The 14,506-nt window shown below is 46.8% G+C and overlaps 1 protein-coding gene across 2 annotated transcripts in view; it reads left to right on the forward strand.

Moving 5' to 3' along the window:
- ANKEF1 (ankyrin repeat and EF-hand domain containing 1) overlaps window positions 1-14,506 on the forward strand; it is a 116,817-nt gene that overhangs the window by 65,980 nt on the left and 36,331 nt on the right. For both annotated transcript variants that reach the window (XM_063918562.1, XM_063918561.1), the window contains exons 2-5: window positions 2,454-2,892; window positions 8,953-9,152; window positions 11,602-11,751; window positions 14,173-14,296. In XM_063918562.1, the coding sequence (XP_063774632.1) occupies window positions 2,535-2,892; window positions 8,953-9,152; window positions 11,602-11,751; window positions 14,173-14,296 (832 nt within the window). In that variant the 5' untranslated portion in view covers window positions 2,454-2,534. The remainder of the gene's footprint in view (window positions 1-2,453; window positions 2,893-8,952; window positions 9,153-11,601; window positions 11,752-14,172; window positions 14,297-14,506) is intronic.

Genomic DNA, 14,506 nt, shown 5'->3' on the forward strand with positions numbered 1-14,506 from the left:
CTGTGTCTGCTGCTAATATAGACTGGATGATAATGAGATGAAATCAATATATATATATATAATATCACTAGTACTGCAGCCGGACAGGTATATATATTTATTATGTAATGACTGATGACGGACCTGCTGGACACTGTCAGCTCAGCAGCACCGCAGACTACTACAGTAAGCTACTATAGTAGTATGTATAAAGAAGAAAGAAAAAAAAAACCACGGGTAGGTGGTATACAATTATGGATGGACGAGCGACTGCCGACACAGAGGTAGCTACAGCCGTGGACTACCGTACTGTGTCTGCTGCTAATATAGACTGGATGATAATGAGATGAAATCAATATATATATATATAATATCACTAGTACTGCAGCCGGACAGGTATATATATTTATTATGTAATGACTGATGACGGACCTGCTGGACACTGTCAGCTCAGCAGCACCGCAGACTACTACAGTAAGCTACTATAGTAGTATGTATAAAGAAGAAAGAAAAAAAAAACCACGGGTAGGTGGTATACAACTTTATATATATATTATATACAATTATATATATATATATATATATATATTAAACTCACTGGTGGTGATTATTAAACTGGTGGTCAGGTCACTGGTCACACTATCAGCAACTTGCAAGTAGTACTCCTAAGCAGACAATCACAATATATATTATACTGGTGGTCAGTGTGGTCACAATGGCAGTGTGGCACTCTGGCAGCAAAAGTGTGCACTGTACGTTATATGTACTCCTGAGTCCTGCTCTCAGACTCTAACTGCTCCCCACTGTCAGTGTCTCCCCCACAAGTCAGATAATACAGTCACACTATCTATCACTTCAGCAAGTAACTACTAGTACTCCTCCTAATGCTCCCCAAAATTACTACTGTGTCTCTCTCTACTGTCTCACTCTCTTCTCTATAAACGGAGAGGACGCCAGCCACGTCCTCTCCCTATGAATCTCAATGCACGTGTGAAAATGGCGGCGACGCGCGGCTCCTTATATAGAATCCGAGTCTCGCGATAGAATCCGAGCCTCGCGAGAATCCGACAGCGGGATGATGACGTTCGGGCGCGCTCGGGTTAACCGAGCAAGGCGGGAAGATCCGAGTCGCTCGGCCCCGTGTAAAAAAAACTGAAGTTCGGGCGGGTTCGGATTCCGAGGAACCGAACCCGCTCATCTCTAGTCAAAAGGTCAACATGAAATAGGTAGACAGTAGAAAATGTCGACAGGGACAAAAGGTCAACATGGAAATGGTCGACTCAAAAAAGGTCGACACAATTATTATTATTTTTGGGGGGTTGTCACTTTTCTGCCACAAAAAAGCCCCATTAGTGTACCACGTCCCCTCACATGGCTTGCTTCGCTCACTATGCTTCGGGCAAGGTGCTTCACTCTGCTACTGCTGCTCTTGGCACAGATTACTAATTCCAATTATAGTTCACGTGGATAGTAAAATATAAAAAAGTTGACATTTTTTTGTTGTTGACAATTTGTGTGTCATGTGTCGACCTTGGTCATGTGCGTCGACTTGATCAAAAGGTCAACTTTTTTTACATGTCGACCATTTGATCATGTCGACCTAAGGCATGTCGACCATTCGTGGTTGACCTATTCATTGTAGACCTTTTTAGTGTAGATCTAGGGACCGGATACCACTTATCTCTGGGATTTGCTAGTATGAAGAGGTATGTGTGCAAGTTTCTAAATATTTCTGAGGTCTTAGCGGAAGATGTATGAAACGTTTGAGACAGCTAAAGTGCAGACGTTGCCCATTCACTGGTTGCGACAGGCAACTTCTCAACTCTATCTCTCTCCAAGCTTTGATACATTTCCTCCCTATGGAAAGGGGGGGGGGGGATTCAATTAGCCCCATTAATTGAAGGTGGCTGAAAAAGGGTGCTAGCCTCAGGCTTTAATGCTTGGGGCTTTTTAGTTATAACTCCTTTTTGTCACCCTTTAAATCAATCTGCTTTCAGGTGATAACACATAGAATCCAGGATAAATTCCCGAACCTATGTGTTAACGCTGTTGCGGCACCCAAAGACAGGCTATTTATTGTGGATTTCTTTTTGGGTCAGACCTTCGTGGACTAATTGAAAAGCCCTGGGAAGGGGGCGGGTGGGGCTGAGGACTGGAGTTGGAAAACACTGCCTTACACCCATGCCCCTGCATGTGTTTTTTTTTATACATTTAATTTCCTTTTGGCACGATCTGTGGCAACAAGAAATTATGTTTATTGGGGCTGAAATGTTACCACTTAGAGTCTGTGGGTTACAGGCTGCTAATTGTATAGCTCCTGGCTGGGAGCTGCAGCCGCACGGCTATTTGAATTCCCCATGGGAATGAATGACTAAAGCAGAGAGAGGCATGTTAGCTTTAATATAAATTTACCAATGTTATTTAGTATTTACATATCTCAAACTTATATTAAAAAATTACCTTTTTTGTTACAGTGCTCCTGGAAGTACAGATTTCCACTATTTAAACATCTTTGCAATGCGCAAGGGTTACAAGAATACAAATTTCAGGAGCAAATGGCTTCAAATACATTTATAGCCGATGGAAGGCTGGAAACCTTACAGATCTACAAAGTTCTTCAGTGTGTACATGATCAAGACAAAGCTCAGATAGAAAAATTAGTAAAACTTGGAATCCCGGACCTTATAAACCTTACCGAGCCACGTAATGGAGATGGCGCCCTACACATTGCCGCTGTGGATAATAATGTTGACATGTGTAACTTCCTTCTTAACATCGGAGCCCATCCGGATATACAAGACATTAAAGGGCGCACTCCAGCTATGAAAGCCGCAGAATTAGGACATGACTTGGTGCTAGAAGTTCTTGCCAAAGCCAAAGCCGACATGACCATTGTGAATAAAGAAGGAAAAGGTAAAAGTCATCTACTAGTATTTTGACCATTTTGTGAATTGTATTCTATATTTTCATAGATTATTCTTTATTATCCCACTCCCTGTTTTATCATAATTACCACTTTAACCTTGTCACACCTGTTTGTAACATGTTAAGTTGCAATTCCTAGGTATTACTTTCTGAGGGGGAGATGTAGGAAACCTTTCAGGGAAATAAACTGTATAAGTTGCCTATAGCAACCAATCAAATTATAGCTATCATATGTATCTAGCACATTCTATAAAATGAGATATAGAAGCCAATTGGTTACTATGGGCAACTTCTCCACTTCATTTCTCTCAAAGGTTTGAGTTCATATAAGAAGAACTCTTTTGGGATACCAGTGTCTTCAGTTTCATGATAGTTACAATTTACTTGGATTGTTCTGCCCTCTCTATGTTCTTTCCTTTGGCATGATTCAAATTAGACAGACAGCATAACCACTCCTACTTTTCAATAATCCAGTCTAGATGTGAAGATCAGAAGAATTGTGTTTATTGTAATAGTATAATTTGTATGGTAAAGCTGTAATAAAAACATAACAGAATGCAATTACAATATGAACAGATGTGGTGCAATGCAAACATAAAAATATAACTGAATTAGGGTTGGCAATCGACCATTGAAGGCTACAAACCATCGATGGTTTAATGCCAGTACTAGATAGACTTGTCATCAATGACAGATTCAACCAATGCTTCTCTAGCATTGATGGTACAGAGCATCCCAATGGTTCCCCCATCCAACTGATGCTGGTACACAATGCTTAGCTCCACCCCCTGATGCACCTGCAAAGCTCTGCCTCCCGATGCACCTGTGAATCCCCTACCACGGTTTCTTACTAGCCCATGAGCCAGTTAGTGAAATAGCAGCGATGACCATAGGTGGGTGAAACCACCAATAATCCTTTATTGCATACTGTAGTTCGTTACCATTGATAGTCATTCACAGTTTCTCATACGTCCTAGAGGATGCTGGGGACGACATCAAGACCATGGGGTATAGATGGGATCCGCAGGAGACATGGGCAATCTAAAGACTTTTCATTGGGTGTGAACTGGCTCCTCCCTCTATACCCCTCCTCCAGACCTCAGTTTTAGAAATATGCCCAGGTCGACTGGATGCACTCTGAGGAGCTCTACTGAGTTTCTCTGAAAAGACTTATGTTAGGTTTTTTATTTTCAGGGAGATCTGCTGGCATCAGACTCCCTGCTTCGTGGCACTGAGGGGTCAGAAGTAGGAACCAACTTCCTAAAGAGTTTCATGGCTCTGCTTCTGGCTGACAGGACACCATTAGCTCCTGAAGGGAACTGAACGCTAGCCGTGCCAAGATGCTCACTTCCACAGCACGCCGTCACCCCCCTCACAGAGCCAGAAGTCAGAAGACAGGTGAGTGTTAGAAGACAGATCTTCAATCAAGAAAGTGACGGCTAAAGGTACCGCGCGGCTGGTGAAAGCGCAGCGCGCCATGTTGCCCACACATACACAGGCACTGCAGGGTGCAGGTCGCGGGGGGGGGGGGCACCCTGGGCAGCATGAAACCTATGGAAACTGGCATAAATAAGGGGTATAAGCACAGTCCTACCCCCACCAGTATAAAAAATTACCTCATAAAAGCTGAGGAGAAACACACCATTGAAGAGTGGAGGTTCCTCCTCAGTCAGCCAGCACACTGCTCAGCGCCATTTTCTCTCTTTCCTCAGGCTGCAGAGACAATGCTGGTCCTCCTCCACTACTGAACAAGTATCAGGGTGCAAAACAGGGGGGGCCACAGTGAATTTGGTGCTATATAATTGTGTGATTAACATAATAAAAGCGCTGAATGTCAGTGGGCATTTTGTGTTCACAGACATTGTGTTACTGGCGCTGGGTTGTGAACTGGCAAATCCCATCTGTGTCCCTCTGACAGATTTTACTGTGGGTCTGTCCCCTATAAATCCCGGAGTGTCTGTGGTGTGGTTCTGCACGTGTGTGACATGTCTGTGGCACGGAACTCTGTGGAGACATGTTAGAGACACAGAGGTGTAATATGACACCAAAAGCCTGACTGGGTGAAAGGTTAAAAAATTATGTCAGGATCAGGTCGTTGTCCTGGTACCCTTGGCACAGTAAGGAGAAGGTTTTTTTATTCAAGCCTCTTCGTAGTTCCGAAGCCGGATGGCTCGGTCAGACCGATTTTAAACCTGAAAATCTGAATCTCTACCTGAAAAGGTTCAAGTTCAAGATGGATTACCTGAGGGTAGTGATTTCCAGTCTGGAAGAAGGGGAATTCATGGTGTCAGTAGACATAAAAGATGCTTACTTGCATGTTCCCATTTATCCTCCTCACCAAGCTAATCTGAGATTCGCAGTACAGGATTGCCATTACCAGTTTCAGACATTGCCGTTCAGACTCTCCACGGCACCGAGGGTATTCACCAAGGTGATGGTCCTCCTTCGTTAAAAAGGAGTCAATATAATTCCTTATCTGGACGATCTCCTGATAAAAGCGAGATCCAGGGAACAGCTGGTGCAGAACATCGCACTCTCCCTATCAATACTCCAACAACACGGTTGGATCATGAATTTTCCAAAGTCGCAGTTGGAACCGACGACAATATTGTCCTTTTTAGGGATGATTCTGGACACAGAAGTACGGAGAGTATTTCTTCCAGTGGAAAAGGCTCTGGAAACCCAGAAAATGGTCAAACAAATATTGAAACCAACAAGCGTGTTGATCCATCAATGCATTTGGTTGTTGGGGAAAATGGTAGCGGCCTACGAGGCCATACAGTTTGGCCGATTTCATGCCAGGGTATTCCAGTGGGACCTGTTGGACAAGTGGTCCGGATGCCACCTACACATACAACGGAAAATAATCCTGTCCCCCAAAGCCAGGATTTCGCTCCTGTGGTGTCTACACAGTTCTCACCTACTAGAGGGACGCAGGTTTGGGATTCACGACTGGGTCCTAATAACCACGGATGCAAGTCTCCGAGGCTGGAGAGCTGTCACACAGGGGGAAAGCTTCCAAGGAAAATGGTCAAGTCAGGAAGCATGCCTTCACATAAACGTTCTGGAATTGAGAGCCATTTACAACGGCCTTCTACAAGCGGTACATCTTCTTCAAGATCCCGTGCAGATCCAGTCGGACAATGTAACAGCAGTCGCGTACATAAACAGGCAAGGCGTAACGAAAAGCAGAGCGGCAATGGCAGAGGTGACAAGGATTCTCTTCTGGGCAGAAAGACATGTTAGAGCTCTGTCAGCAATTTTCATTCCGGGAATGGACAACTGGGAAGAAGACTTCCTCAGCAGACACGATCTCCATCCAGGAGAGTGGGGCCTCCACCAAGAAGTCTTCGCAGAGGTGACGAGTCTTTGGGGAGTTCCTCGAGTAGACATGGTGGCATCTCGTCTAAACAAGAAGCTTCAGAGATATTGTTCCAGGTCGAGAGACCCTCAAGCAATGGCAGTGGATACACTGGTGACCCAGTGGGTGTTTCGGTCGGTATATGTTTTCCCTCCACTTCCACTGATTCCAAAAGTTCTCAAAATAATAAGAAGAACAAGAGTTTGAGCAATCTTCATTGCCCCAGACTGGCCAAGGAGGGCTTGGTATCCAGATCTTCAGGAGTTGCTCATAGAAGATCCTCGGCCTCTTCCTCCTAGAGAGGACCTACTACAGCAGGGGCCGTGTGTGTATCAAGACTTACGCAGCTACGTTTGACGGCATGGCTGCTGAGCGTCGGATCCTAGCCCGAAAGGATATTCTCACGGAAGTCATCCCCACTCTTATTCAAGCCAGGAAAGGAGTAACGTCTAAACATTACCACCGTATTTGGAGAAAATATATGTCTTGGTGTGAATCCAAGAAGGCTCCTACGGAAGAGTTTGAGTTGGGACGTTTTCTTCATTTTCTGCAGGCTGGTGTGGATGCGGGCCTTAGATTGGGGTCAATCAAGGTTCAGATTTCGGACATATCAGTTTTCTTTCAAAAACAATTGGCCTCCTTTCCAGAAGTTCAGACGTTCGTGAAAGGGGTTCTGCACATCCAGCCTCCATTTGTGCCTCCAGTGGCACCATGGGACCTTAATGTGGTGTTGCAGTTCCTTCAATCGGGTTGGTTTGAGCCTCTACAATAAATAGAGTTGAAGTTTCTCACTTGGAAAGTGGTGATGCTTTTGGCGTTGGCATCCGCAAGGCGGGTGTCTGAATTGGGGGCCTTGTCCCACAAAAGCCCTTACCTGATCTTCCATGAAGATAGGGCAGAGTTGAGAACTCGTCAACATTTTCTTCCAAAGGTGGTTTCCTCTTTCCACATAAACCAACCTATTGTGGTGCCAGTTGCTACTGACACATTCGCTGAGTCACAGTCTCTAGATGGGGTTAGAGCTTTGAAGATTTATGTCGCTAGAACAGCTCGAATACTGAAAACAGAGGTTTTGTTTGTCCTGTATGCTCCCAACAAGATTGGGTGTCCTGCTTCCAAGCAGACTATTGCGCGCTGGATCAGAGGTACGATTCAGCAAGCTCATTCTACGGTTGGATTGCCGTTACCGATGTCGGTGAAGGCCCATTCTACTAGGAAGGTGGGCTCCTCCTGGGCGGCTGCCCAGGGGGGGTCTCGGCATTACAACTTTGCCGAGCAGCTACTTGGTCAGGGTCAAACACATTTGCAAAATTCTACAAGTTTGACACCTTGGCCGATGAGGACCTAAAGTTTGGTCAATCGGTGCTGCAGGGTCATCCGCACTCTCCCACCTGTACTGGAGCTTTGGTATAGACCCCATGGTCTTGATGTCGTCCCCAGCATCCTCTAGGACGTATGAGAAAATAGGATTTTGATAACCTACTGGTAAATGCTTTTCTCCTAGTCCGTAGAGGATGCTGGGCGCCCTTCCCAGTGCGTACTTTACCTGCAGTTTAGTTATTACAGTTACACAAGTTGTGTTATCTTGGTTTCAGCATGTTGCTGCAATTAGTTCATGCCTGTTGGCGTGTGTTATGTTACTTGCCATGTGTGCGGCATGGTTGAGGGTGTGAGTTGGTAGATATCTCACCACTAGTTAAGTAATTCCTTTCCTCGAAATGTCAGTCTCCCTGGGCACAGTTCCTACAACTGAGGTCTGGAGGAGGGGCATAAAGGGAGGAGCCAGTTCACACCCAATGAAAAGTCTTTAGAGTGCCCATGTCTCCTGCGGATCCCGTCTATACCCCATGGTCTTGATGTCGTCCCCAGCATCCTCTACGAACTAGGAGAAAAGGATTTACCGGTAGGTTATCAAAATCCTATTTTTACCATTGATCCCTAAGCTGAATTCTGAACTGTAGCATACCTCCCAACTTTGCAGTGTCCCGTGGGCAGGGGGGGAGGTTGGGAGAGCTGATGATCACCCGCTGCTCTGCAAAGCAGCAAGTGATGCCTGAATAGATGCCGTGTGCATGTGCAAGGCATCTTTACAGTGCAGGTAGGTGATTCAGGTGCTGCCCAGTTGCTCAGGGAGCGCTAGGCAACCCCAAAATGTTTAAAACTGGGTTGTGCCATGAGGCCACACCCACACAACCGAGACCACACACCCTTTCTGGGTTGTACCCAAGGGTCCAATTTTCAGAAAGCCAGAAGTTGGGAATTATGCTTTGGCAAACCTACCATTGATGCTGTGCTGAGGGGAGGATACACAGCACCTATTTGCCGAGACCAAAATGGAGACCTCCACTATCAATTAATGCATATATAAACATAAATGATGATGAGGGCTTGACATACATATTTGCCAATCTCATGTTCACATTTGGTCATTTTCAAACAAACTGTCAAATATGGTTTCATATTGTAATTTTTAGACGTTAAAAATGTCCCTAAATAATGGTGGCATATGTTGTCTTGTTCTGATGCCTGCAAGTGGCATTGGTCAAGTTGAGATATAGCTGACTGCCTGTTTTATTCCCGGAATGAATGGATCTGAGCAATTTGGCACAGATGTGTGTGACCAGATTTCAAAAATTTGCCATATGAATTGTAAGTTTAGAATAATGTTTTTGTTTTGTTTTCTCCAGGGATCTTATTTTACTGCATCTCACCCACCAAGAGACATCTACGTTGTTTTCAGATAGTGCTGGATTGTGGAGCTGACGTCCATAACAGAGCAACAGATGGGATATCTGTGCTACTGGCCGCGTGTGAACAGGCTCAGGGGTGCAAAGAGATGTGTCTGATGTTACTGGAAAGAGGGGCCAATCCCAATGCATTCCACCCTGTAAGAATTTCCATGGGCATAGAGATGTACTTTAGTCTGGCATTATACAGATACGTCCTCATACATCTCTGCTGCAGCCACGCCAAACAGCCCCTTTTGGCACGCCAGGTCGCGTGAGAATATTGTAGCTTGAGGCAGAGCCGTGACTAGGTGTGTGCTGATGGTGCCTTGCCCACAGCGCAAATGCACTGAGGGCTCACCATCGGGCATCACACCCGCTACTAGCTCTGACTGAGCCCAGACTGCTGCCTGATGGCGGCGCCGCCGCCTGTGTCCCGCGGACGGCGGCGCCGCCCGGCGCCTGCATCCTGCTGGAGTAGCCTCTCTGCCCGCCCGTGTCCCGTTGCCCGCTCACCCTCTGCCCGCTCACCCGCCCGAAGAGCCGCCGCCGGCCAGCCGGCCCGCCAGCCTGTCTGTGTCCAGCTGAAGCCGCCGCCAGCTTCAGCTGGACACAGACGGGCGGGTGGGCAGCGGTGGTGGCTTCAAGTTTGGATGAAGCTTTTAAGCCGCCGCTGCTGCTGTGAGCTCAGTGCAGCACTGCGGCTCAGTCTCAGTGTGACAGAAATGGCCCAGCGGCAGCCCGGCCCCCCTCCCCTGCAATTCGGGAGAGACGTGATGATGTCAGACGTCTCTCCCACACTGCCCTGCGTCCGCCACCCTGACTCTACTGCTGCACAGCGAGGAGCCTGGGAAGCCTAAAGAATGTGGAAGAGCCTGTCCTGACTCTGTGCTGCTGCTGTCTGTCTGGTGGGTTTACTGGTGGGTTTACTGTTAGCAAAGAGAAAAAAAGACATCCATTTGGATGTACAGTATTTTAAATGTTGTTTTCTAAGCTTTTTTTTTTTTTTCAATATTTAGGGCGGGATGTACTAACCTCCCCCGGCTCGTTATTTTCCTTTCCTCAGCTCTCTTTGTATTATCTTCCCGGCTACTGGTCACCAGCGCAGTAACTAGGTGTGTGCAGAAGGGGCATTGCCCACAGCACACACCTAGTTAGAGCGCATATTCCCCCTGCGCTCCCACTGCCTGTCCGCCAGCGCGTGGTGAGCCAGCTCAGGACTTTCAGCCGCGCTGGCTGGTCAGTTGTGCTGTTGTGACCTCAGAGGCGACGAGACCAGCGTGAGGACGGAGATTAGCTGTAAGGCCTGAGGTGAGGCGGAGTCTGACGGAGTGCAGTGGAGTGGGAGGGAGCTGCCGGAGGGTGTTGGGAGAGGCAGCGCTGCGGCGCGTACAGCGCTAAAAGTGACGCTTTTATCAGGCGCTGGGGTTCTAATTAAGAGCAGGACTGGCCAGTAATCCTTCACTGTTTCTGGTGCCCAGCCCCAAGGAGGAGTCTGATCAAAGGTATGTGAACGAAGCTCTCCCTCCTCTACCCCCCCCTCCCCCTTCATCTCTCTTCCTCTCCCATTCACTGCCATCCCCCCTGGATAGTAATGTGTAAAAAGGGGACGCTGTCTGCCGTAATGTGTAAAAAAGGGGACGCTGTCTGCCGTAATGTGTATAAAAGGGGACGCTGTCTACCGTAATGTGTAAAAAAGGGGACGCTGTCTGCCGTAATGTGTAAAATAGGGGACGCTGTCTGCCATAATGTGTAAAATAGGGGACACTGTCTGCTGAAATGTGTAAAAAGGGGACGCTGTCTGCCGTAATGTGTATAAAAGGGGACGCTGTCTACCGTAATGTGTAAAAAAGGGGACGCTGTCTGCCGTAATGTGTAAAATAGGGGACGCTGTCTGCCATAATGTGTAAAATAGGGGACGCTGTCTGCTGAAATGTGTAAAAAGGGGACGCTGTCTGCCGTAATGTGTAAAAAGGGGACGCTGTCTGCCGTAATGTGAAAAAGGGGACGCTGTCTGCCGTAATGTGAAAAAGGGGCACTACCTGGTGTAGTGGCGCTACTGTGCAGCGTAATTTGAATAATGGAGACTACTGTGCACCATTGTAGGAATTGGTATTATTTTGTGGCCACACCTCTTTCCCATGAAGCCACGCCCCTATATTTGCCGTTTCTTGCATACAGCGCTAAAATGTCTAGTTACGGCACTGGCTTGAGGAGACTGTGCTGACGAATTTTATATATGACACTTGTGTATCTGTGTGCAACCGAGTCTCTGAATCTGTATATGAAGTGCTACAATGTATCAGCCGCAGCTTTTTTCCAATACATGTTCTGTGCTTCGTATACAGACTCAGAGGGTTATTCAATAACCCCATTGGTGGCGCTAGTGCGCAGGTCCCCTCCTGCGCGTGCGCTAGCAGCCAGTGCGATCTGCGAATGCCTTTGCTCGATTGACAGACAGAGGCGTTCACAGGGCAATCGGGTGGTGGCAACTGAACGTTGCGGGGGCGGTGCGGGCAAAACGGGCAGGCCATTCAGCAAGGATTGCAGATTCTGCTTTTTAGTACTGTATGTGATAAAACCATTGTGCTGTATTATTGTTACATTTAGTTGACGAGTCGCACGGCTCTGATGGAAGCAGCAAGAGAAGGCGCCTTAGACGTCGTCCGGAGTATTTTGGAGAAAGGAGGAGATGTTAATGCTTTTGACAAACAACGATATCATGCTGTTCATTTTGCTGCTAAAGGTGGATTTTTGGAGGTAGGTTTTATATTTACATTTCTGTGTGACTGTTTTGTTTCCCAGGTCTGTGGCTGCAGGTCACATTTATACATCATCTGAGCAATTGGTAAACTTCACTTTACCAGTATTATCCCAGTCTGTGCCAGTGTATAACAGGGTTATAGTATTCCATGGTTGGGGATAATACCACTCAATAATAATTTGCCTACTATTCTGCAATATAAATAAATAGGGCTTCTCCCTGAAAATAAAGATACAAATGAAATATATACCGTGCGCTGAGCAATATTCAGTTGACTAAGCGGATGCTAAAAGGTGGCTGCTACCACTTTAAATGGGATACAAACAAAGAGTGAAAATATAGTTTATGCCACAAGGTTTATAAAATATAATTATAACATTTATTTGTACATAGAATAACATAACAACTGTAAAATGGCAATAAATAAAACAATTACACGTAATAAAAAAAGGTATACAAACGTAGATAAATGATATAGTTAATAAAAAGCATTTCGGTGGTCTCTGCAAAAATAAACGTTTATGTATCAATTATGGGCTGGGATGTAATGAAGTCTGAGTTCGGCAGTCGTGCGGGGTGCCGGCCAAACTGGGACGTTTTTTAAAAAAAAATGTCAAGATCGGCCGGTATCCCGCACGACCACCGAACACGGACTTCATTACATCCCGCTCATGATGTTGATCCTTATTAGAATAATATATATTTGATACCAAAAAAGACTTCAGTTAGTCACCTGAGAGGCAATAGTTATTGTACATAGAAATATTTACTAGAGGCTAGCCGGGTTACACGTGAGTACTTACTATTAGATATTGGGGCTCATCCAGAGGTGCATGCTGTTGTAGCTGCCACTGCGTCTTTGTATGCAGCAGCTGTGCGACAATATGCAAATACTGCCGGCTTCTCTGGTGTCCGAAGACGGAGCATCTGATCCTCTGCTAGACCATCAGACATCTGAGTAATCCTCAGGATGCCCAGGGCTAGGAAGCTGCGTCCATGCAGCTGCTGGCTTTTACACCCCAAAAAAATGGACCCCCACTTCCGTTGCTGCACCAAAACGCAAGCAGCTTTTCAATAATGCTGCCACTTTTGGGGCACTGCACCCCCCCCCCCCCCCCAAATGACTAATTAAGCAATTAGAAGTTCCCAATTAGCTGAATTTGTCCAATAATTACTCACCTTTTGGCAGTGCTGCTCTCTTCCTCCACTTCTCCGGTATGCTGAAATCGTCCGTCCCCCCCGACGTCTGCAGAGTGTGTGATTCCTGTGTGTGTGTGTGTGTGTGTGTGTGTGTGTGACCCCCTGTGTGTGACCCCTCTCAGTTGTATGTGACCCTCCTGTCATGTGTTTGTGCCCCCGTGACCTCATCCAGTGTGTGTCGAGTGTGTGTGACATCAGTGTGCTGTGCGGTCATTTACCTCAGTCGCAGCCAGTGCGGGGAGTGTGACCGCGGCAGCCAGAACAGATGAGTTATTTTTTTCTTATCCCCCCGCAAAAAACCTCATGACCACTTTTTTAAAATTGTATTATACCCAATGTAATCCAAAATTGGCCACGAAGTCCGCCACAACCTCGCGGCCAATTATATGCCTGTGTATCAGGGGGATCATTCCGACCCAATCGCTCGCTGCAGTTTATTGCAGCGCAGCGATCGGGTCGGAACTGTGCATGCGCTGGTGTCGTAGTGCCGACGGCCGTCGTTCCCTAGCGATCGCCTCTGCCTGATTTACAGGCAAAGGCGGTCGCTGGGCAGGAGGGGACGGCACGGCGGCATTTGGACGGCACGGCGGCATTTGGCCGCCATTTTGGGCGCGCGATCTGGCCAACGCAGGCGTGGCCGGACCGTGCGGGGGCGGGCCGCAGCGGCTGTGTGACATCACATGCAGCTGCTGCGACCAGTGGCAGCGACGAGCAACTCTCGGCCAGCCGCAGGAGCTGCGCTGGCCGGGAGTTACTCAACAAGTACAACAGCAGTGCCTCTGTGCGATGCTTTTGTGCTTCTGTAGGAAGGGGGGAGGGGGGCGGACTGACATGCGGGGTGGACTAGCCCTGTGCTGGGCGTCCCCCCGCATGTCTGGGAAGATGATTGTAGCTGTGCTAAATTTAGCACAGCTATGATCAACTCGGAATGACCCCCCAGGCCCACTGTAGTCATTGCAGTGGTGCCTGACAGGAGCACGGACTCATGGAATAGTTGCTACTGTTGTGAATGGATTTGGTATCTCTCCCTAATGTCAGTGGCTTTGTCTTTTTGCTGCAGACCTTCCAGAAGTATAAAAGGAAAATCTGAATTTTATTTATTCGTACTGTGAGAAGAAGAGAACTGAAAAGATGACAACAAATGTTAATAGTTCAGCAATTCTTATTTGTTGTGCACTTCATTGCATGCCCCTGATATTACTCCCTCTACATTCTAGATCCTAATGGTGCTATCTGCATATAAAGGGGACATGGGAATTATTGCAATGGATGGAAACACGGCCCTTCACCATGCTGCTGGCGGTGGCTTTGCTGATTGCTGCAAGTTCCTTGGACAAAGAGGTGGGTGTCCCTGCTGCCTGTGAGCATAATACTGTATCAGTCTGTCAGCTTTGCACATTGCAGCTTGCATCCTAAGCACTACAAGTGCTTTGTGTGTTATACATTATTATATTATATATTTGTCTTTTGTACAGTACAGCGTTAGTACTCTATTTGAATTATCCATTATTTATAAAGGGCCAGCAAATTGTGTAAAACTCCATAAATAAA

Source organism: Pseudophryne corroboree, chromosome 4 (genome assembly GCF_028390025.1).
Source record: "Pseudophryne corroboree isolate aPseCor3 chromosome 4, aPseCor3.hap2, whole genome shotgun sequence".
Classification (NCBI taxonomy): domain Eukaryota; kingdom Metazoa; phylum Chordata; class Amphibia; order Anura; family Myobatrachidae; genus Pseudophryne; species Pseudophryne corroboree.